This window comes from Etheostoma cragini, chromosome 9, assembly GCF_013103735.1.
Source record: "Etheostoma cragini isolate CJK2018 chromosome 9, CSU_Ecrag_1.0, whole genome shotgun sequence".
Taxonomy (NCBI): Eukaryota; Metazoa; Chordata; class Actinopteri; order Perciformes; family Percidae; genus Etheostoma; species Etheostoma cragini.
Genome location: NC_048415.1, coordinates 23,065,576 through 23,088,543, shown reverse-complemented (window position 1 = coordinate 23,088,543; position 22,968 = coordinate 23,065,576). Strand labels below are relative to the sequence as shown.

General features: G+C 40.1%; 3 protein-coding genes across 4 annotated transcripts in view; 1 reads left to right on the top strand and 2 right to left on the bottom strand.

Annotated features, from left to right (window-relative positions):
- zgc:172121 (uncharacterized protein LOC337599 homolog) overlaps positions 1 to 707 on the bottom strand; it is a 6,752-nt gene extending 6,045 nt beyond the window's left edge. The window contains exon 1 of the mRNA XM_034881738.1: positions 695 to 707. The gene's annotated coding sequence lies outside the window, so the exon portion shown is untranslated. The remainder of the gene's footprint in view (positions 1 to 694) is intronic.
- Positions 1 to 15,532, top strand: part of nme7 (NME/NM23 family member 7) — a 16,745-nt gene extending 1,213 nt beyond the window's left edge. For both annotated transcript variants that reach the window (XM_034881736.1, XM_034881737.1), the window contains exons 2-12: positions 473 to 574; positions 739 to 905; positions 2,195 to 2,305; positions 3,462 to 3,512; positions 3,723 to 3,930; positions 4,055 to 4,160; positions 7,837 to 7,901; positions 8,897 to 8,965; positions 9,182 to 9,283; positions 14,536 to 14,643; positions 15,256 to 15,532. In XM_034881736.1, coding sequence (XP_034737627.1) covers positions 473 to 574; positions 739 to 905; positions 2,195 to 2,305; positions 3,462 to 3,512; positions 3,723 to 3,930; positions 4,055 to 4,160; positions 7,837 to 7,901; positions 8,897 to 8,965; positions 9,182 to 9,283; positions 14,536 to 14,643; positions 15,256 to 15,288 — 1,122 coding nt within the window. In that variant the 3' untranslated portion in view covers positions 15,289 to 15,532. The remainder of the gene's footprint in view (positions 1 to 472; positions 575 to 738; positions 906 to 2,194; positions 2,306 to 3,461; positions 3,513 to 3,722; positions 3,931 to 4,054; positions 4,161 to 7,836; positions 7,902 to 8,896; positions 8,966 to 9,181; positions 9,284 to 14,535; positions 14,644 to 15,255) is intronic.
- Positions 15,336 to 22,968, bottom strand: part of atp1b1a (ATPase Na+/K+ transporting subunit beta 1a) — an 8,853-nt gene continuing 1,220 nt past the window's right edge. The window contains exons 2-6 of the mRNA XM_034881741.1: positions 19,764 to 19,892; positions 18,222 to 18,377; positions 17,771 to 17,955; positions 16,783 to 16,866; positions 15,336 to 16,669 (exon numbers count right to left, since the gene is read on the bottom strand). Coding sequence (XP_034737632.1) covers positions 16,412 to 16,669; positions 16,783 to 16,866; positions 17,771 to 17,955; positions 18,222 to 18,377; positions 19,764 to 19,892 — 812 coding nt within the window. The 3' untranslated portion in view covers positions 15,336 to 16,411. The remainder of the gene's footprint in view (positions 16,670 to 16,782; positions 16,867 to 17,770; positions 17,956 to 18,221; positions 18,378 to 19,763; positions 19,893 to 22,968) is intronic.

Sequence of the window (22,968 nt, the reverse complement as noted above, 5' to 3'; positions counted from 1 at the left end):
TTCCCTTCCCTAACTCAGGCATGTTGCACGTCTCTGCATGTTTGTTATTATAATCCAAACTTTTCATAGACTGTGGGGTGACTCAATCGTAAATATGAAACACTAAAGCATGCATTGGAACATGCAGGTAATAAACACTGATGTAAAAACCTCTGATGTGGCCCCTTTACAATTTAAAGGGCAAGTACAGTATGTCTGCAGCAATTATGGAGCTGCTGGCACGGACAGTTATGCTACTTTAACTTTAACAACTTAAACCTAGCTCAGTTTTTTTCTTTTTCAACGAAGATTATTGTAAAACAAGTTGGGTCTACATCTGGGATGAAGACCTACACAAATATCTTTGACCAATAAAAATAAAAGTTACAACATCATAGCCTCATGGTTTGGCGCATCATGACCTTTTAAAGCACAGTATGTGTTATTTGGTGTCTCCTTATTACTAATTTGTTCTGTTCTTTGACATTATCAGGAGGAACGCTATGCCTTTCTCACTGAGTGGTATGACCCTACTGCAGCTCTCCTGCGGCGTTACCAACTGTTCTACTACCCCAAAGATAGCTCTGTGGAAATGGTAAGCATGAACTGCTGCACTCACTATTCATGATGTCAGTTTTTTTTCCCTGTTGACATCTGGAAAAATTATTTGCAGCGCAGGTTATATCCTCTCTGGTATCATTTTCATAGTAATTACAAACGTCTTACATCAACAACCATTTTCATTTTATCAAACTACAGTTTGATGTAAAAAACCAGCGGATATTTTTGAGAAGGAGCAAATATGAGGACCTCCATCAAGAGGACTTGTTCGTTGGGAATCGAGTGAATGTCTTCTCCCGACAGCTTACTCTGATTGAATATGGAGATCAGTACACAGCAAACAAACTTGGCAGCAAAAAAGAAAGGTATGATTGTGTAATAAGTCTATTGTAATAAGGTTGTGTAATAGGTCTGCTTTATCCTCTCCAGTTACGTGCCTCACAACTTTACATTACCGTAGTCCCCGGAATTTATGATCTTTATTTTAGCATCATTTTGTGCACGACTGCTCACAGACATTATAAACTCACGCACATTGTAATTAATCATCAGTATATTAAATATTATGGTAAAGTTAATTTGTTGCAATGTATTCTATTTAGATTTAGTTGTGGGAACTGCTGTTATCTATTTATCTGCAACTATTGTCATCATTTAAAGGAAATTCCTTTAGGTGCTTAAGTATTGTTTTTGGGCACCCTGGTAGCTCACCTGGTTGAGTATGCACCCCATGTACAAAGGCTCAGTCCTTACTGCAGCAGCCATGATTTGATTTCAACCCGCAGCCTTTTGCTGTATGTCGTCCCCCTCTCCTTCCCTATCCTGTCGTTATCTTTCCTATCCAATAATAAGCCATAAAGCCTAAAATAAATCTTTAAAAAATATAATCTTAAATAATATATTGTTAGTAATTGGACGCTTGTCAAATAGCATCTACTGTTAAACAGCTGTCCATCAGATTTTTAAAGCAAATTAATTGTATGTGCTTGAACTTAGAAGAGACAAATAATAATATGAATAATAAATCACATTTTACTTGTGATATTATTTGTGATATATTTTATTTTTTGCACGGATACAAAAACAGTACACATAAAAGTATATTACTTTGTTTTCCTTCAAAAACATTTCCATTACAAACTCAAGAACTATAGCCTCATACTGTAAATAAAACAATGATCTAAATCAGTAGGAGTATGCAAGTAAGTACGCAAGATCTTTCCAAGCATGCCAACCCATAGTTTTTCTACCCAACACATTAAAGCTTTAGTGCGTAACTTTTTGATATAACTGATTGTCCATTACATTCAAGCTATTGCCAAATGGGTTTCTACAAAGATAATTAAGACTATCATATCCACACAGCTCTCTTTGGATTTCGCAGTATGGCTGGGTTTAGAAACATTGGGGTTGTCCGGCGAATGCGTGGAGGAGTGGTGGGGGCGGTGCGCAATTACTTAGAATTCCTCATGGGGGCGACAGAAACGACACACTATAGCTTTAATGCTCAATACCCAGCACTACATATTATACATTTTTATTGTAAGTACTGAATTGAAAGTGTTTCTGTTATGGTGTCTAATCTTAATGAGTTGCCTCTTATTGTCGTCGGACATGATCCTTTACAGATATTTTTCTCTCTCCATTTATCCAGAACTCTTGCTGTGATAAAGCCAGATGTAATCACCAAGATTGGAGATGTCCTTGAGTTGATATACTCCTTCAACCTGATCGTGACCAAAGCCAAAATGGTAACGCTGACATGGTAAGGTCAAAGCCTCACTAGTGAGAGTGTCTAATAAAACTGCAAGTCATACTGTTGAAATGTATCAGACAAGGAGAGAGGCACAGGCTTATTTCTGCCAGTACTCACACATAAACAGATGGATGGCCCTTCTTTCTCACACATTAGGAACATATGGCGTTTCAAGGAGCAGTCAAGGTCACCATTTCATTAAAGTTCAATCAGGTGCTTATTCATTCTGGATGCAGGACTTTTACTTGTAATAGTGTTTGTACATCATGGTATTTTAAAGGATCTGACACGTATTTAAAAAATATTTGAAAGTAAAGGATCGATTGAACTTTGGGCTGCAGGCAGGGTTTTATGAATACTGAAATCACAAAATTGAGTAGTTCATTCAAGGACGTTCCTCAGCACAGCTAACTAAATTCTAAGTAAAAACTGGAGGAGTTATTAGAATGTTACACACCCGTTACCATTTTTATTAGCCAGTATGAAGGTCTAACTGCTGTTTCAAAGTCTTCTCCACAGTGCCAGTAATAAAACCCCAGTGGAAATTTAATGGCTCTCAAAATGTGTACATAATTAACTTATGAATGGAAACTCTCCCAAGGTTTAAAACAATAAAAAGGAATTTCAACTGGAATTCCAAGGACAGGACATCAGTGTGTGTGGGGTCAAGTATTTAATTTCAATAGTGTCACCTCCAGAATTTCACCTTTTTCCCAAACAATTAAGTAGCTACATTTTTTAATAATTCAAAGTAATTCTGTATTTTACAGAAGTTCATATATAAAGGTACAAACATATAGAATAGGTATTACAAAACAGGAACAATAGAAAGGATAATACCATCCACAAATGACAAAAAATACAATTACATTTAATTATGCCAGAGTTTGTGCACTATAATTTCATATTCTAATCATTTATGAACTTAAAGGTCTTAATGACTTTCAGTAAAATTGTGCTTTATTGCTGAAATTCATTAATAAAGTGCAGGAAAGTTGACTTGGTCCCTGACCCAATAAGCTAAAATCGTGCCGACCGAATCCCGCACAATATATCATTGACCTCTGTAAATGTCTTTGTCAGTAGTTTGGTACTTAGAGTTTACATAGAATATCTAATTTCGCCACTCATTAACTCCAAGGTTTATGGTTTTCTTACATTACAGGAAGCAAGCAGCAGACTTTTACGTGGAACATCAGTCAAAGCCTTTCTTCAAGTGAGTCCCTGTAAATGATTTGCCAGTTTTAAGCAGGGGTGAACCAAAGGGCCACATTTATGGTGGCTAGCCACTATCATTAACAGAACTCGTGGCCATGATCCTAATGACATTGTAGGGACATTTGAACATATTAAACACAGCTGACCTTCTGCTGGTAGGAATTCCACTTATATGAAAGGGTTATTCTGCCATTGGTCCATTTTGCAGTAACCTGGTGCAGTTTGTGTCCTCGGGCCCTGTGGTTGCCATGGAGCTGATGGGTGATGAGGCAATGTCTATCTGGAGGAGGCTCCTGGGACCTGCAGACTCTGCTGTGGCGCGGAAGGAGGCACCGCAGAGTATCCGTGCCCAGTTTGGAACAGATGGCATAAAAAATGTTGGTCATGGCTCCGACTCATTTGCTGCAGCAGCAAGAGTAAGGATGTGAAGCTAACCTGTTAGCTTTATGTATGTTCATGTGTGACCTTTTACCCTGTGCTCCACATTCCCAGAAATGGCTATGCACTCTAAAATGTTTTTTATTCTGCTTGTTTTATTAGGAGCTTGAATTTTTTTTCCCATCCACAATTGGCCACGGCCCCTCTAATACAGCCATCTTAACAGACTGCACATGCTGCATCATTAAACCTCATGCCATATCAGAAGGTAGGGCACATATACGTATCTATTTGCAGCCAACAGATGTGTTTATTATTAATTATGTGTATATCTTGGTCCTTGTATGTCTGTTGATACATTCCTAAACTATGCAGTTTACAAGTCAACTGACTCGTCTACAATTTCCCTCCCCTCCCACCTATGGCTGTTAATGTGTTTGTGTCACAAAAAGACGCTACGTGGTTACAGCATTTGGCTTTGGATTTTTCCAAATCCCTGCCCTGATCCCTGTTCACGGAGCATGCCACTGGAGCTCTGACCTGTGAAATGTGAAATTCTCTGGGCAGAGAGTTAGCTGAAGTATGCACACAGAAAATTGTTGACTGAGGGGAGAGGACTAGTTGTTCTGGACATATAATCTCACACACAGCCCATTAGAATAAACAAGCTCAGCAATTAATTTAATCTTTACTTTTGATTTGATCTCAAGTCCTCATCCTTTAATGGATATTTGGTTGTTATCTGATTTAGACAAGGTTTCCATGGATGTACTTGGGCTCTCTGTGCTGTTTTCTTCTTCTATTTTTAGGGATGGCAATGTTGGCCAGCCATAACAGTCAGTGACTGACTTTGGTGATCCTGACTCTTCTCTAGCGCCACCATATGTTTAAACATTTGTATTTGTCCAATACTTTCATATACTTTATGAACAAATGCCTTCACAAGTAATGACATTCAACTAATCATCAAAGATGGTGATCATGGTAAACATAATACTTGCTTGCATCAGCATGTTAACATTGTCATTTTAAGCATGTAAGCATGCTGATGTTAGCATTTAGCTCAAAACACAGCCTCACAGTACCGTTGGCAGTGTTGTAGACTCTAAGGGTCCTATCTTGCACGCGGCGCAGCACAAAGCCCGACGCAAGTGTCTTTGCTGGTTAAAGACCAACTCAACTTTGAACGTACCGTCCAACGCCCACGTTGTTTAAATAGCAAATGCAACTGCGCCCATCTGTGCGGCCAGGGGCGTGCTGGTCTTACAGGGAGGTGTGTTCAGGTGCATTCTGGGAGTATTGCTAGCTTGAGGCAGAGGGAAGTGATTGCGCCATTGAGCAACAAAAACCTAAAAAGTCAATAGCGCATCATTTCATTATTTTAACAGCGCATAAGTAAAATGCTCCTAGGCTTGTGCACAGAGCACGCACGCTATGCTTGTTACACACACAAAGGGGTAGCGCAGCAGCACACAAACATGCCAAAAAAATACAATGTGAAATAGTATGATCTGATCTGATTGCGCGCTTTTCCTTCACGCAATAGCTCAGCTTCTTCTCCTAAAAAACTTCCTGCTCAGCAAATCCGCCATCATAAAAACAATGTGCCAAGGTACAACTTGCTTAACTTTTAAAGGCAATGGGAGAGGACATTAAAAGAACTGCTACCATGAATATTATTAATGAGTTTAAGGTTATAACTAGAATATACTAGACCTTTATCCCATGAAAAGGAGCCATAAAATAACATTAATTGTGCCTGTATGATAGGTAAGTGTGCCAGGATCCTGGTACTGTGCATGCTGCTCATTGGCATGACATACTGCCACACCTAAATGGAATGACGTCATTATAAATGTTTCTACTGCAGCTACACCTGTGCTGTTCCTGCTATGACAAGTTGAAATACATGCCGTGAGAGAGGACTTGTTAAAACCACCTACCTAAGCATGGACATGCTATGTTTAACTGCAAAAAACAGCATAATCCAGGAATAATACAGGATTCCTGTTGGATTCACAGTCTGCTGCGAAATATAATTTGTCCAAAACCTACATAGAATATACATTTGTACACATATACATATAGTAGTGTCGTGATTTAGGCTGTCAGTTTATCAATTATGACAAAATCTCTCTCATGTCTCTTCTACTTTTGCTTCTCTTAGTGTCATTAAAACCAAGAGCTGTAACTGGCTTGCTTGTTAATTCAAAGCAAATAGCCATTCATCACTTTACCTAGACCTATTAATTACACATGCTCTCTCATTGACTGTATGGTCACAGTCAACATTTCTACTACAGGCCTGTATCTAAGTAGCAGTTTATGTAAACTTTCAAAGGCAGTCCACAATGTTCTCTGTGCTCATCATATCAGGTATTTGCTTACTACAGACATCCTTTCAAGCTAGTTTGCTCTCAGTATAACGGATGAGTATGACACCTCCTTTGCCACACCTACTGGACTGCCGATTCTTTCCTGATATTCAAGTAGTAAAGACATGGTGGCTTATTTTAAAAATGTTATTAAAGTCCTTGTTCCCAACAATATCAATTGCAGAGTAAGTTTGAGGTGAGACACTTCAACCAGTTGGCCACAAGTTGCAGGTGTTTTGTGCAGCAGCAGGTATCGCCATCGCTCTTAACAATCTCTTGACTCATCTGACGTCTGACTTCATTTTTAGTCCATTTGACAGAATAGCCTTGTAGAAAATCTAATGTTATTGTAGCAAAAAAGCCAAAGCCTAGTTTGAAAGAATAATTCTGGCTTTGTATTTCGGCCTGCTTACAAAGGTTTGGAGTTGCATTGTAAAAAAGGTCCTAAACTGCTCAAATTCTAGTACTGTCACAGTTCCCCTGTGACAACACAATGTTTACCTTCAGACGTGAGGTCATACTTATGGTCTGAGCCAAAAAATAGTAACCCGGTCTGGGGGGTTTGACCAGCTGAACCCAAACTAGGTCAGTTCAAAAACAAATTATATCAAAAAACTTGCTTTGATTTCCCTTGAAGATCCATTAGGTGGCCAAAATACGCTGCAGCTACGTGTGCAAGGCACAGCCAATCAGAGTGATGATAAGAGAAGTTGTGCCTGAAAATGCACTCAGACATGACTGGAATAGAGAAGCCTCTGTTGCCAGGCACCCAGAAACCAATCTCCTAGCAACAGCAACAGCTGCTTTTGGGAGCTGTGCAGATTGTGTGCCTACCCTAGGCAGGCTGCTGGCTGCTGCCAGGGGAGGGCACAGAGGACTCAGTAGGTGGTTGCTTTACCTAAAATACACATGAGTGGACTGTGACTGTACGATTACCCAAATTAGAGAGAAATTTGTCAGCATGTCATTTGTCATGATTTCACACGGCAACATTTACAATTAATAGAAAATGTAGACACCTGGTATTCTTTCTGGCGAGTACTCTGGCTGCTTTTTTATCAGGATGTCAGCCTGAGATTATGAGACTGGCGCCCTCTTTCAATTACGTGTGTCTGCAGCAGTCTGACCTTCACTGTCACTGTTGCACCTTTGTCACTGTGGTCGTACCACTTTTACAATAATGCATTGCGGTGACAATAGCTAGAGCGTTGAATGTCTGGTCTCCTCTACTTATTGACAGGACATCGGTAAGACAATCTCCTTGTACTAGGTCCAAAGGAGACAGACAATCTAAGGTCACTAATCCATATGATAACATTTTTATGTTTGAAGCGGAGCAGTATAATGGCTTCACAGCACACCCTGTGATATTAAACCTAGTCATTTATTAAATTAACAACGATGAATGAATTTTGTTGGGTTTTACTTGCATTAACGTGAAAGCTGAGAAGAAATGATTTGCCGAGGATCACATTGAAGAGTTTATTGTAGCAATATACACCTTGCTACGCAGTCTGTGTTAACTTAGGGGAAGGCCGGTAGATAAGATCAGCTTTGATGTGTTCGCAGGTCTCACTGGAAAGATCCTGAACTCCATATCTGCAGCTGGATTTGAAATCTCAGCCCTTCAGATGGTAAAACTTCAGCGATTCTCCTGTCCTTCTGTGTGCTATGGTCTTGTAGATTCACATATCTGTGGTAAAAAATAAAGCTGTCCTTTCACTACCCTAATAGGAATTAAAGGAGATACACACAGGGTTTTCCATACCATTACAAGGCTTGGGTGCAGCACCCAAGCTGTTTTGGGCACCACTTAGTCAAAATAATGTAAAGCATCAAAGCTATCTAGATTACTTTTCTCAGATCTAAAGATTGTAGTTGGACCACAGTGGTCTTCTTTAGCAAGTTTTTTTCTTGGCTTTTTGAGAGTTATTTAATATTATATGCTTTTCCAACATTTTAGACAGAGATACGGTGATAATAATGGTCCAAGATGATGTGAAAATGCATTTGTTTGGCCAAATAAGTGCACCTATGTCTTCTACAAACCTAGGGAAACACTGATATTATAGATATTATAGTGTTATTTGACCTAAGCGCATATGCCCATGTATCCTAGCTTTACTCATGGAACCATTATGTGCACGGCTTTCACTTCCTCTGATCCACCCGTGCCCCATAATTTAACTGCGGCAAACAGTGACCTCGCTCACTCCATTTATTTTTGCCACATCATAAGTGATGCACATTCTGGACCGGCCCATAGGACAAAAATAAATCAATCTTGGTTTTATCTCTGTAGCCACATGCAGAATGTGTTGTGCATTAATGGGAATAAAGTAAGTAGAATATTAATAATGAATGCAGTGTCTTTGTTAAAAGGATGTGATTTCCCAGTTTGATGTTCTTAGTACATTAGTTATTTCTTTTTATGGAAATTACAAAAGGTCTTTTGTGATAATGGAGTCATTTTTACAATTTAAAGTAACATACACAAAGTGAAGTATTTCCATTTGATTAAGAGGGATTTCTTCATTATGGCTGAACTCATTTTCTCCATTTCATGGAGTGCATAATCCATATTCCATTTTGAAAACATATTGTCATACATAATATTTCCTCTTCACAGTTCAATGTGGACCGGGCCAATGCAGAAGAATTCTATGAAGTTTACAAAGGTGTTGTCACAGAGTATCCTGTGAGTATAAACACTACATTGTTGTGCCATCATAGCAAGTGCCTGCATCACAGTTCTGTCAATTGTTACTTTTGATAATAAAAACACAAACATAACCCAATCTTTTGTAAAGATCTTGAAGAGTGGCAAAATCTCACATGTTGTATTCACAACCAAATGGTTTAAGTTGAGTTATAGAGTTATTGAGTGTACTTTTTAATTCCTTTCTCCCTGCAGAGTATGGTGACCGAGCTGTGTTCTGGACCCTGCATGGTCCTAGAGATCCATGGCACCGACGTACCACAGTCATTCAGGGAACTCTGTGGGCCCGTCGATCCTGTGAGTCAAATTAGGTTAAATATTATATTCCTATTTCTTCATTATATTCATACTAAAAGCCTGTCCGACAAGTAATGCGTCAAACGTTTGGTTAATTGTGGTGAAAATTAATATATCATCTGCAAAGGGTTATCCATCAATCATCTTCCTTTTTTTTTTTCCTGAATCCGACAAATAAACTCATGATGAATTGGAGAATGTAGTTTTAGCCTTTGCTCAGTGTAAATTGTTAAGATTGTGTGGCTTTTGTGACTAGATAAAAGAAAAAAAAGCACTGGTGTGGAACCAGTGCTGCAGGGCTGAGCTTGCGCGTGAGGTGAAATCTAATGATAAGACGTCACTCTGCCACCATAAAAATGAGTGATTACACACCTTTACAATTGCCTTGTTGTTCAGCAGTTGTCCATGACTCAGTTTGCAATCTTGTTAAAAATAATTCCACTTTTTTATGACTTGGCAATTCCTATGTTTCTAATTATTCTTTTCCGATTTTGTTTTATTCTTTTTATATGCTTTCTGTCCATAACCATGAGTACTTCAGGCCAATGTCAAAATGTTACTGACATTGCAGCCACGGAGCAGGAAAGGGGATGGTAATTGGCTAATGATTTCCAAGACACAGACACCACAGCTCATTGATGCCAAAATAATTAAGCCTTTGTTACCGCCCTCCGTTATTTTATTATAGTTCCCCTCTTCAGATCTGCCGCCTGTTGAGTTTATTACTTGCAACAGTTAAAAGACTCAATGTGCACAATGTTTATGTGATTGTATCATCTTTCAATTTATCTTCAGAACATACATTTTTGAAGAAAAACAACAGATTATTTGCTAGATGACTTGGGTCATATCAAAAGTGGCATCAGTTTATATGAGGGGAAATCAATACAGTATTTACTGTTAAATTTCCCACCACATTTTGTATAGTTTAGGCTGCTGCCAGAGGTTCTCTCCTTCACCTGCTGTGGTTTGGTTGCTCAATTAAAGCCTCTGTAACCTTCTTGATTGATTGAAACTCAACTAACTGGGAGTTGAAGCAGTTTCATAACTCCACAACCTCACACTCACCTTACCCTTCAGTGGTGTTCAGTCATCTGATACACAAGATAAATGGAAAGTCACTGAGATGTCAGAGACAAACTGGTGTAGGCTAGATCAGTGTGTAAGAGGCTAGCTGATGAGGGCACCTACAGGTCGTGTGTGTGTCCATGTAACATTGTTCTGCTACGTACCAAAGTGCAGTGTGTGAAGACATCATAGACGTCATTATCAGGCTGACAGGTTGGACTGGACAAACACTGTAAACTGTGTGAACAGGTCAAAATGTTAAGTACAGTATGGTTCTGAATACAACACAGGGTTTTTTTCCTTTAAAAAAGTGGGGTTGTCTTATAATCAAGGTCTAGACTTTCAGCTGTTCAAGTCGCAGAACCTAAGGTTGTGATAAGTCCACTCATTCCTTCATTCATTAAGTGACTTCAAACACACTTTATCATAGAGTTGATGGTAGATAAATTAAATCCTCAAGGAAAAGTACAGAAGAATTAAAATATATGATACGAGATATTAAGCTTTTAACTAGGCGTCATCTATCTTGCCATAAAGGATACTCATGTGTTCACACCTCCACACCCTTAGCTGCCTCAGTCACAAGATTGTGCTGTGTCTTGTGATGTGTCCTGATATCAGAGGGGAGAGACACAACGGTCCTCTGTTAGCCAGTCCTTTTGACCCAGGCTGTACTCTCTACCCTCTTCCATAGTGTTCCATTACTTTCCCTTTAAATCAGTAACTTAATAAAGCAATGTGGGGCCCCCTCGACACACTTCTTAAAGGGACAACGCACATTAATTAACATGAGCTCAAAGTTTAACATGTACATGTGCCAGATTTATCCATGCAGGCTAATTTTCATCTGCAGTCCCTAGCAGGTTGATGGCCTAAAACATTAGATAAGCTACAACAATACAACACATTCACATAAAACAAGAACAGATCAGCATAGACAAGTAAAATGACACAACCACTATTCCAAATCATGACAGCTGGCATGTTGATGGCATGAGAAAAATACAACACAAGTAGCATATACAATAGACACAGGTGAAAGTGCAGAAATGCACATTAAGACACATCATCAACAACACAGAATTATGGATTTGGAGAAGGATTTGATAGATGAGGTATTCCTTAGTTATGTGGGTATAATGTTACATGTCTGGGCTGCTGGAAAGGAACAAGCAGAGAAACTCCTTTTTCTACGTGGTATTTTACAATCCTCTCTTAGCAGCGAATGGTGGTCACAACAAGCTGTGTTGCCTCACCTTGTATTACAGTAGATGATGAGTGTAAGAGATGATCAAATAGGCCTGAACTTCCTGTTTCACAAGACTAAGATACTACCGGTGCATCATGTTAGTTATTTTTGACCCATCAGCGTAATGCTTTTGTGGAAAAAGATATGAGCTCTTCCTAGTGGCCACTATGCTAAATTTAGTGCACTGTAGTGCACTTAAAAGATCCGTCTGACTAGAATAGAATGATGCTTGATTTTACCTTTGTTCTCTTTTTGTTGTTGTTGATTAAACCTAATGGTGAGCATTGTAATTAAATATTGGCATTGCTCCTTTCAATCTCTGTAACATCAGTGGAGTTTACAGAGAAACTATGACTACTCTTGAAGAAGATATGACTTTTCACAGAGCTTTAATTTGTGCCTGATTGGGAGCCTTTTGTATTCCTATTTCATATACAGTACAGATAAACAAATCCATTATAAATTGTTTGTAAGTGGTTAGAGCAAGGTTAGCAGAATCATTTGATAACGTAGTGATTGAAATGGAGTGAGCCTTTAAAAAGAAAAAGTGCCCAAACCCCCTGCCAGCCAGATGCATTTTGACCGTGTTGGACAGTCAGCGGTGCAAGACGTTAGACTTTTTGGATTTGTGGACGGTCATGCGACCACCAGGTCACTCTGCCCTTGCCATTACTGTCCACAAAAGCCAGCAGTCATTACATGAACATTGGCCTAGCCCACTATGGACTCATTCAAATCAAATTAAACTCTGACATCACCCATGGGCAGCTAATGCAATTACAGAGATCAATGCTTTGCAAAAAATACTTTTATCACTAAGTTAATCACTCCCTAATTCCCCCTTTACCATAACTGCCTTTAGTCTCTTGTGGCATGGGACACGTACACAAGCTGCTGCATTTTGCAGATAGGTAGTGTCTGCAGGTCGCTGTGATTAGCTTCCTGAGACAGAAACCCTCGACAGACAAGTATCTAATGGACAAGGATTGTTTCACAGCTGAATGGCCACATTAGGAGTCCTGTTATTGTTATTCCTGGTTCTCCTTCTAGAAAGAAGGCAATCAATCGATTAGATTGTGTCAGTCAGAAGATTGATTGATTAGCCAGATGATAGCACTTTAAAAAAAAACTGTTACCGTTCAGCTAATAATATCTTATTTTGAGTTTTAAATAGCTTTTTTTGTGAACTCTTCCTGTAGTGTTAATCAAAACCACTGGACTACAACGACAAAATGTTTTACAAGACATTTGGTATGCTAAACAAAGCTACCCTACCCCTCTTGTCACTGATAATGACACTGCAAAACGAAAAGCTACAGTAGAGGAGTCATGTTAGCAGCTCTGTGGGGCCGCAGTTAGACACAGCAATACTTAGAGCTAAACGCTAACATCAGCACCAAACAGCTGAGGCTGATGGGAAAGCCATAGTTTAGCACGTATTTGGACTTAAACCAAAGTGTGCAGGAATTCCAATTTTGAAGTCATTGCCATCCCTAGAGCTATGCCACTCGCATTGTACAAGCAGTTGTTTATAAACCCACTACCATAAAGCATTTTATAGTTATAGATCTTGAACCTTTTTTTTGTTGTACAAAATGTATTTTTATATTTTATTTTGTTGTACTCTTGTTTGTGATGTTTCTTTCCTGCCTTTTAGGAAAAATACATAAATCATCCTTAGCAACACTCTTTTGAAAAGAGCTAAAATAGAACTCAGGTAGGCCGTAGTTCCCAGGGGATCTACGGTTCCCGAGATCCTTGAACCTTGCAGTGTTTTTTTCTTCTTCTTTCAATGTTGTTGAGTACAACCAAACATTTAATCCTTGTTTTCCACAAGGATTTTTATTAGGTTGCTGTATGACCTTGAAACCAGTTTCTGCCTTTTGGGTGTGCTTTCATAAACCACAAGAAATGTTGCTCTCCTGTAAGACGCCGTCGATTCTTTTCCCTCCACAATCTGTGACTAAATAAATCTCAGATGATGTTACAGTACGTGAATGTGTTTGTAACTTGTTATATTGTTGATTCTCTAATTAAAGAAGAAAAGTGGTTCTGTTACAGGGTTGGCTTTGATAAGCTTTAATTATATTTGCTTCGATGTTGATCCAACCACTCTAACAAGATCAAACATGCCTGTGTGAAAGCATAAAATATCACATGATTTGCTTCTACCAATGTATATCATTTATTTCATAAGGACCACTCGTTATGCCTACTGTGCGTTCCTTTTAGAAGTTAATAATTGTATTTCCTGCAGGCACCAGGAGGAGCAAAATGCAAAGAGAGCCTGGCTATGACCCTGGCAGTGTCTGATGTTGAAATAGACACACACCTAAGATAAAGCTGGAGAAAAAAAAGTGCTTATCATTTGAAAAGGAGAACTTTGTGTCTCCATAATTTATTTGTTGTGTAGAGTAATGCCACAATATTTACAGGTAAGGAGAGTGGGTTTGATTTGTTTGAGAGCTAATATGGGAATGTATGGAAACTGTTATCTGGACTAATGTAATTTAATCATGGAAATCATGTTGTTAGCTTAGCAGAACTGAAGGAGAAGTATCAACACCTGTTCTAAAATTATAGCAAGAGATGGAGATTATGCTATAGTTAAAATTTCTTAAATTCTGAAATGTGAATAGGAAGCAGTGGTAATCAATCCCACTAGTTGCTGAGGTTGCTCAGTGTCTGTGTTTTATCACTTCCTCAACAAGATCACATGTCCAGTTGCTGAGTAATCACTTTGTCTTTGTAACATCATGCAAAAGTACAAAATGTTCAGTTTCAAACGCCGCTGCATCATCCACCGGTGCATTTTTATACATTTCATGTCATTGCTTTTAGTTCCATGTTTATCACGCTGAGTTCACGGTTAATAAAATCATTTTCTGTCTGTTATGAGCAAAGGAATCCTAATGAAGATGTTTTCATCCAACAGGAAATTTCACGGCATCTTCGCCCAACCACGTTACGTGCTCTTTATGGCAAAGACAAAGTGAAAAACGCAGTCCACTGCACAGACATGCCTGAAGACGGTGTTCTGGAGGTGGGTGGTATGTCACTGATTGTACCCACCATGGACTGTACAATACACCCACAATATTTCATCTGTGTAGATCCTCTGATCCTACACATAGGTTTCCTCATGGTCTTTCAGTCCATGCATAAATAACTACCTTTCATTTAGGCAATCACAAAACCACCGACTCTGTGAAGCCGTGTCTGTAGACGGGTCTTATGACTCTGCTCTGTGGGCTGGGGCAACCTTAGCGTGCCCTGGTTTTGAGGAGAACAAGAGTGGCAGAGGAATTTGAAACAAAACCATTGTTTTGTAGGGAGTGGGTCTGCCCCACCGAGCGTCATTGTTCACTCCTGATCTGTTGCCTGGACAAATGCCTCCTTGTTAAACATTAGCCTGTGACTGACTGAGCTGCCATTTTACCAGGACTGGGACAAAGTGGTCAAGAAAGGGCTTGTGCCGAGGAAAATGTACTCTGAACTTTTACAACGTCACTATTCTTTTTATTTCTGATCAAATATTTTTATAATACAATGTCACTATTATGATATCAGAGTGGAAGGACTGTCTGATTGTTATCTGTTTCTTAAGTTATAATACAGTCGGTACTGTCATTAATTTGTCTTTTTTTTTTTACAGGTGCAATATTTCTTCAAGATTTTGGACCAGTGACTGGAACAAGAAAACATGTAACTACATATTCAAAGACTTCACAGTTGTCTCATTTTTCTGTTTATTGTTTCAGCCTTATTCAGATTAAATAAAGTGACAAGAGCAGACTCCTGACAAGTGTTTTGATCTTCAACATTGAATTAAGTATTTTCACACCAACTAAACATCTTATTACACGGGATACTGCATTGCCTCTGATATTCTCTAACTTTCTGACCAGCGACTTTGGTATTTGATTCATACATTACACTTTGAAAAAAATGTACAACTGCATAAATATAAAATTCTTCCACCATGAAAATGGCTAAAACATTCAATAGTAAGTTGCATCACATCATGTGACGTCTCCAGCAAAACAGATTTCAAAGTACTGAGTTGCCACGGTCTTCTAGGCTGGACCCACAAAGCTCTACACTATGAATTAAGAATGAACAGATGTAAGTGTATTAAACAGAAATGTCATCAAACCATATCCTACAGCTAAGGTGAACAAATAAAAAGGTGTACAAATCACTTCCTTCCACAGTCAACTTGAACAAATTGGGTAAAAGAAACACAAAAACTATGGAGCGCAGTCATTTACTCAAACATGGGCCTTAATAGTTCAGAGTACCGTGCTAGTATTCAGTTAGTCAGAGAAGCACATTAACACACTCCACACACACACAAAGTAACACCTGCACACAGAGACGGGTGCACGCGCACACACTTTGGACCACTAAAGCTGACATAAAACAGGAGAGATTACAACAGGACTAGACTACAGCACTGGACACTCCAAAAATATATCGAAACCACTTTACCGATTTAACACTTTGGGGACAGGAACACAGCTCGCTACACGTCAGTAGTGGAATTGCGGTTTTACAGTAATAGATGAACACATCCCATGGCTCAAGGAATATTTTCATGTACAGTAGAATAAATATTTGCTATTGCTACTCATGTATTTTACATTCTAATCCTCGACAAACGCACAGAAAAGCTAGTGTAAAGCACACAGATTAAGTGTAGGTCCTGTATATTATGAATGTTCACAGACTAGTGGGGTTTATCTGAACTCTTTTTATTCTCTCTACATTTTATTTGTTTTTCAAAATGAGAGTGCACATCATGGCTGAGGTCACGAGGTGATTGTGAACTTAACATCAAAGCGTCCTTGATAGCGATCTTTCTCGCTGTAGTCGATGTTTGCGCCGTATGCTTTGCACTCGATGCGGAGCTCCTGATCTAGAGTGAGGTTGGTAAACTGAATGGCCACCAGAGGCTGCAGGTACTGGGGGTGCAGCAGTTTGCCGTAGTACGGGTAGTACTGCAGAGGGAAGCCTTCGCCCAAGCCATAGTACTTGATCTCTCCAATTTTGCCTTCATCCTCTTCTCTCTGCAAACAAAGTGATTGAATATGAATTAAAATCGAACCTTTTTACAACATAAACCCATACTAGTACATATTTAGTAATACGTCACGGCCAGATGTTGTCAAACCAAACGTACCTTATTTTTGCAGTAAATAGGGATCAGGTTGGGCTGTACTTTGGCCTGCAGAGCCTCTGGTAGGGACTGATTGTTAGAAGGAGCCTAAAGAAAAGCGAGACACTGGTTGATGAACAACATTTTCAGCTGGTGGTTATAGTTGGATTACATTACCCACCATGCAACTCTGACTGCAAGACAGTTTGTTCACGTGTTATGCTAGTGGCAGCTAAGATAGCCTTGAGCGAAGAAGAGGAGCGGGCCATAGTGGCCTGGAAAGAGGTGTCTGTCTAACCCCACACCACCAGATTTTGTCATTTTCAAAATGTAGTTTTCAACCCCGGCTGACGCCGACTCAAGTGACATCACTTGAGGACATTTATTCACACAGCTCCCTCTGGAGACACTTTTCTCACATGTGAAAGAACTACCCAACGCCTTTAATCAGACTTTGATGATTTATATGTAATATCGCTGGAAGTCCCCTTTAAAGAAATGGAGCAAGTCTTTGCTGCATTCAAGTGACATTAAAACTGAAAAAGCCATCACATCCAACTTGTAGTAAGTCGGCAGCTGAATGCATGAAAAGTATGTCAACCATTTTAAAAACCGGTCCACTGTATGCATATTTCCTACATGTATGTTTTTGAGTAGTACCTGATTTATTGCTTCTGAATAAGGCTGATTTACATCCCTAGTAGCTTTTGTGCTGCTTATTTCTATAAAGTAGTGAAAGTTCTAAAATATTTAAATATAACACATCTGACAACGAAGGGTCTTTGCTGACTAAGCTAACAGTTTGCTTTACACAAGTTGTTGGTGGGTGACACGTCATGCTAGTTAACTACTTTACTTTTCTTACACATTTCAACTTTACAAGTTTAATGAGCGTTTTGTTTGTTTCTTTCAACATTTTCATTCATTTTACTCCAAACCTTTGGGCCTTTATTGGTGTGAATGCTCCTACAAAAATGAAAGCTATAATGTTGCAAGTGTGCAGTAAACCTACCTTTGGCCTGAAGTTGACAATCCTGTTAAGCTTGACGATAATGCACGGCTTTCCGTCCTTAAAGCCATAATGGGGGTCGCTCTCCCCTGAGCAGCTACCAAGCAAAGACCTGTGGAAACGGCAAGCTTTCCTCTGGCCTTCTTCACCGTCCAGATTGCCACGTTCCTTGTATGTAAGAGGGATGTCTGAAAACAGAATAAAACAACACATTATATATATATCTATATATATATATATATAAAATATTTATATATGATACATTAAACAGACTCTTTTTTTCACTGCATTCATATGAGTATTTACATCAAATTAAGATAAAATAAAATAATTTAAGTGTTAGATGTTCATTATTAGAAAATTGTTAACAGATCTAAATACATAAATATTTGTGACAAATCTTGAACGTCACATGCTAATCAGGGATCTGTATGAATATATATGTTATACTTGCCTCCACAGTCTTCGAATTTCATCTGATCAGTCTGATTCTCTACATTATACTTCTCAAGGAAAGTCTTCATGGCGTCGGTGTACTTCTTGAACGTACTCTCATCAGACTTGGTGTAAGCAATTTCAGATTTTTCTGAGCGCGGGGTGTGTGATAGACCTGTAAAACAAATTATTTTTGATATAAGATAACAAAAATAATAGGGGCAATATTGATTCTAGGGGAGTTAAATGCAAAACTTGAACGTGAATTCTTGACAGAAGCTACACTGCGTATCATGTGAGCTATTCTTTGTAGAATCCAGAGAGAGTCGCTGGTCTGTTGTCTTAGGACAACACACAATGTAGGGTCCTGGGGATTTCCTCAGATGGTCCCTGTCAGCTCTGTATAGCTGTACTTTTCCACGGCGCTTGTGCAGAAGGCTTCAGTGATGCGTGGCATTTAGAGAAAGGTAACATGACATTAAGGAGCCTTTTCACAGCCTTGTGCTGGATCGGTTTACTTGTTGCAGTAGTTCTGTGGAAGATTCAAGTTATTTGAGATGCAGAGAAGTAACATTTAGTAATCTGAATTTCAGCGGAGGCTTGTGAAAGTTCACCGATCCCCTGCCCCCACCCATCCACTCTCACGTGTGTCTCTCTCACAATGGAAACTTTTAGCCCCAGAGTGAGAGGCGGGCTTGAGCTCTGAGGGGGAAAAAAAACAACTCCCTAACTGCTTCCTTTATCGTGCCACTACTGGAATCTCACTTCAGCTCAAAGCGCTCCCCACTTGTTTCTCTTCCAGGCTGCTCTTTGATTGTCAACGGTCGTGGACGGCTGGCAGACAAATCGGCAGACAAACTAACCCGTGTCCATGAAGCCAGTCATTTACAATGACGGCTAAAAATACCGCCAAGGCTACAGCATGTGCGGTGCAAACAAGTACTGGCACAACGAGACAAGTCTGGGTATTAAAATTTGCACCGTCTCCAAGCTTTCAGGAAATTTCAAAACGCTCGTAATGTGACTGTACTAGTGTTTGATGTTCTCACAAGATTACAGATTAGAAGCTTTCTGCAGAAAAACAAGCTTAGGGGCCTCTAAGCTGAGACAAAACAAAATCGGGTTTTTTTTTCTTACAAAGAATGAACTACAAACTTGGACCGTCACACACGTGTATGTGTAAACTCGTTGGCGGTGACAAAATCCTAGCACACATGAATCGTTTCAGTCACAATGGGTGCAAGCTACAACAGTTCCCCTGTAGCCTGAGGGTGGAAACATTGGCTGGCTGAGAGGAGTGAAGGACAAAATGGCTGAACCTATCTAAGGTCAGAAAGACCTCTGAATGAGAAGCCGCTTAAAGGCGCACCCCCAACACTCATTTTTAACTACATGAACCACAGAAGGCCACAGCATCCCAGGGGCTTAGACAAAACCCTTTCTGATCAGTGTGATAGAGCCCAAAGCAAAGCTACTCTTGCTCTAGCCATAACAGAAGCATCCATTAGTGTAGCAGATCACTAAAAGTGGCAAAAAAAAGAAAAGAGAATATATTACTTACCTGGGGGAGCGACTCTGTCCTGGTAGGTTGGTTTGTAGTTACTTAACGTGAGCAGCAACGCCTGAATGGTCCCAATGAAAATCCCAGCCAAGCATCCATAGAATATCAAGTAGAACAGGAGGATTTTAACTAGAGGGGAAACGATACACTTTATTAATCACAACGTAAAAGGATTACAACGACAACCAAAAATAGACTAATTGATTCATCTGCGACCATTTTGATCATTATTATTTTCAGTAATTTATGCGGGAAATGTTCTCTTGACTTAAGCTCATTAAATGTGAGGATTTGCAGTTTTTCTCTGTTTAATATCAATATGAACTGGATATATTTAGGCTTTGGACTGTTGGTCAGACAAAATAAGACATTTAAAGACCTTGGACCAGGGAAAAGTTGATACAATGGTTGCTTTTTTGCAGTAGAGAAACACATTCATTTGATTCAATGACCAACAAACCTAAAACAAGTAAAGGTTATCTTGATTCAACACGGTGGAGTAATAAGTGAATGTTCCAGTTAAATAGACAACATAATACAAACAATACACAACTGTTAGCATTCAAACGCTGTCAGGCGAAAGAAAAACAGTGTGTATTGTATACAGTAGATCTTCCACAATCTGCCACCACCTTTCTCTTCTCATTAGGGAAGCCATTTGAGAACAACAATGACTCCATGTGGGTTTTCTTTTTTCAACCTAACTTAGAATGTACTCCAATTATGCAGCAGCAGGAGGGCTGCAGCCTCAGTTCAACAGGATGAGTCACTAGTCATTCCTGTCGCGCAGACCCTTCCCCCATTGTTTCGCCGCTTACAACAGGTCTGTCATATAGACACACTGTTTTCACATAACTCAACTTTTTCTTTCTCTGGCTTTATTCATTCCATTGTTGAAGACTCAAACTTGTTATTAGTGTTACTTGTTTTCCTAGTTTTAGTCATGTTAAGTAGGACAGAGATAAGTCAACAGTTAAATGTGCACTTGGACTGTTAAGCCGTTGTAGATTACAACCCAAGCTAGAATGACACCCTCAATTTAGAGTTTAGTCTGATCCTACTTCTCTTTTTGCAGTAACAGGTTCATCTGATCTCCATTGCACCTCTGGGAGAAATTTTACTATTTCATATATTAACATACATTTTGAGTTAATGGAAAGATTACATTTTTTTGCTAATGTATGTTTCTGGAATGGATGGGAACATAGGGCCTTGACATAAAATGGGGGGGGGAAAAACCTAAAACTAAACTTCTTTAGGCTACCTGCTGTATACGACACAAGCCTTTGGTTATTAAATCATATTCTGTATTTTTCTACCACTGACACAGTAACAGCCAATCTTCTGGCTTCATTTCAGATTTTGGGTTCCTGAAAACCATCAGACAATCATGAATGTTCCCTTTCCTTGTGTATTTGCCGCTGTTGTGGCACCTTCCCAAAATGTCTTCCCGCTTCCAGTGGCATGTACAAATGACCCACTGTGAAATCAGGCTGGTGGGGTGATAACATCCAGCGTCAACTAGGCCTACTCCACAGCCTTATCTCCCGCTACAGACTGTAAGCTGAGAAGCCTGCCGGACACTCCCCTGGCTTACTGGGCTCGCCCTCCCCATGCCTCTGAGTTTTGCCATTAAGCACACCAAGAACACACAAGTAGTGTTTGCAGCACACGTGATCATGATCAGAAAAGGTTGAATGGAGAATGGAGACAGACAGCCTTGCATTCCTAAATGGCTGCCGGTTGTCCCAGCACCGGCTACCAGCATACATGCATATTGTCTTCTGAGCACATCGGCCACCAAAGCACGCTTGCTTGCTGTGAGATGCACCTGTTGAGAAGGAAAACTATGCACTGCCAATCGTGCTGGCGAGTTGTGTACGATTGTGTGATCACGTGTTTTATGGCTGAGAAGTATTTGCAAAACAAATTCATTTTTTTCCTCATGGATGCATGTGAGATGGAGGCAAACAGGCGTGTCAGATGATGTGAAGCCATTGTTTCATTGAGAAAGCCCTTTGAGGCCCTTCTTTTACTATCAGTAACGTTTCCTAGCTGGTTGAAAGCAGTTATGTTGGCATCAAAGGGGCATGCTTATAGTTATAGACAATGATCTGAACTTTACTGAAAAGACAGGACATTGGTTCTTTGTGAGTGCACGTTGGTGACAGAAGTTCACAACACCATTTTGTAGGCAGAAATGCCGGATGTGAACTCTGTTTACTCAGACATGTAGAGCTCAGAAAGTGGCCTACTGGTGGTGACAGGCAGAGTTTGAATGGAGAGCACCTCCCCCACCAGACTGCTGCAGCGTGTTGTGGAGAAACACATTCACACCAGACTGATGTCTCTCCACTTTTACTGACGTTTTCCTTGCAGCCTATCGAACGCGTTCAGCCCTGCAGTACATGTTCTGACCCATCAGACATGTGACGTGACTTAAATGTCACGGAAACAACGAGCCGCGGCCACCGGCGTGACACTGACGCTCATCGTTTCCTGTATCTAACGTACTGAGAACAGGAAACATTCATTCAAACATCATCTAGCATTCATTAACCATTTGTAACTGACTCGCGATGGTTTCACCAACCCAAGGCCACGGCCCGGGCATACCTGTTGCGTTCAGAGCCACCTCGCTCGCTTTTAGTTAGTGCGACATCACCCCCCCCCCCCCCCCCCCCCCCCCCCCCCCCAACGACAGAGACCAACAGCTGGAATAGATGCACCCTGACAGCATAACCACACGACTGCTGTCATTACTAGCTCCATTAGTACCGTTAGTGGTCAAACATTTCACCTAAAAGTAGCTCCTGGAAGTTGGCTAGAAACTCGCCCTTGACTTGAGTTCCTCCGGACCGGCTGTGAAGGCACACTGCTGCAGCTTTACCGAAGTAGCCTTTTAACGTATTTGAGTTTTTAATTAAGCTTCAGTGAGCGCTTTGGACTGGCGAAGACACGCCGACCGATGTCTCATTTCTTTGAGTGAAAGCGTCTCGCAGATGGAGAAGGGGCGGCCCTTGAGACATGTGAGTCGTGATCGGTTCAGCTCCGTGTTACCAAGCCGAACACGGCTGGGCTTCACACGGGGGAATGTACATTTCTAATGTGTTAAACGGTTTAGCGAGCTTATTGGGTACTGTATAATGATCCTATCTAATCAACAACCACTCCTGGCCCTATTAGGCGAGCACCCCCCCCCCCC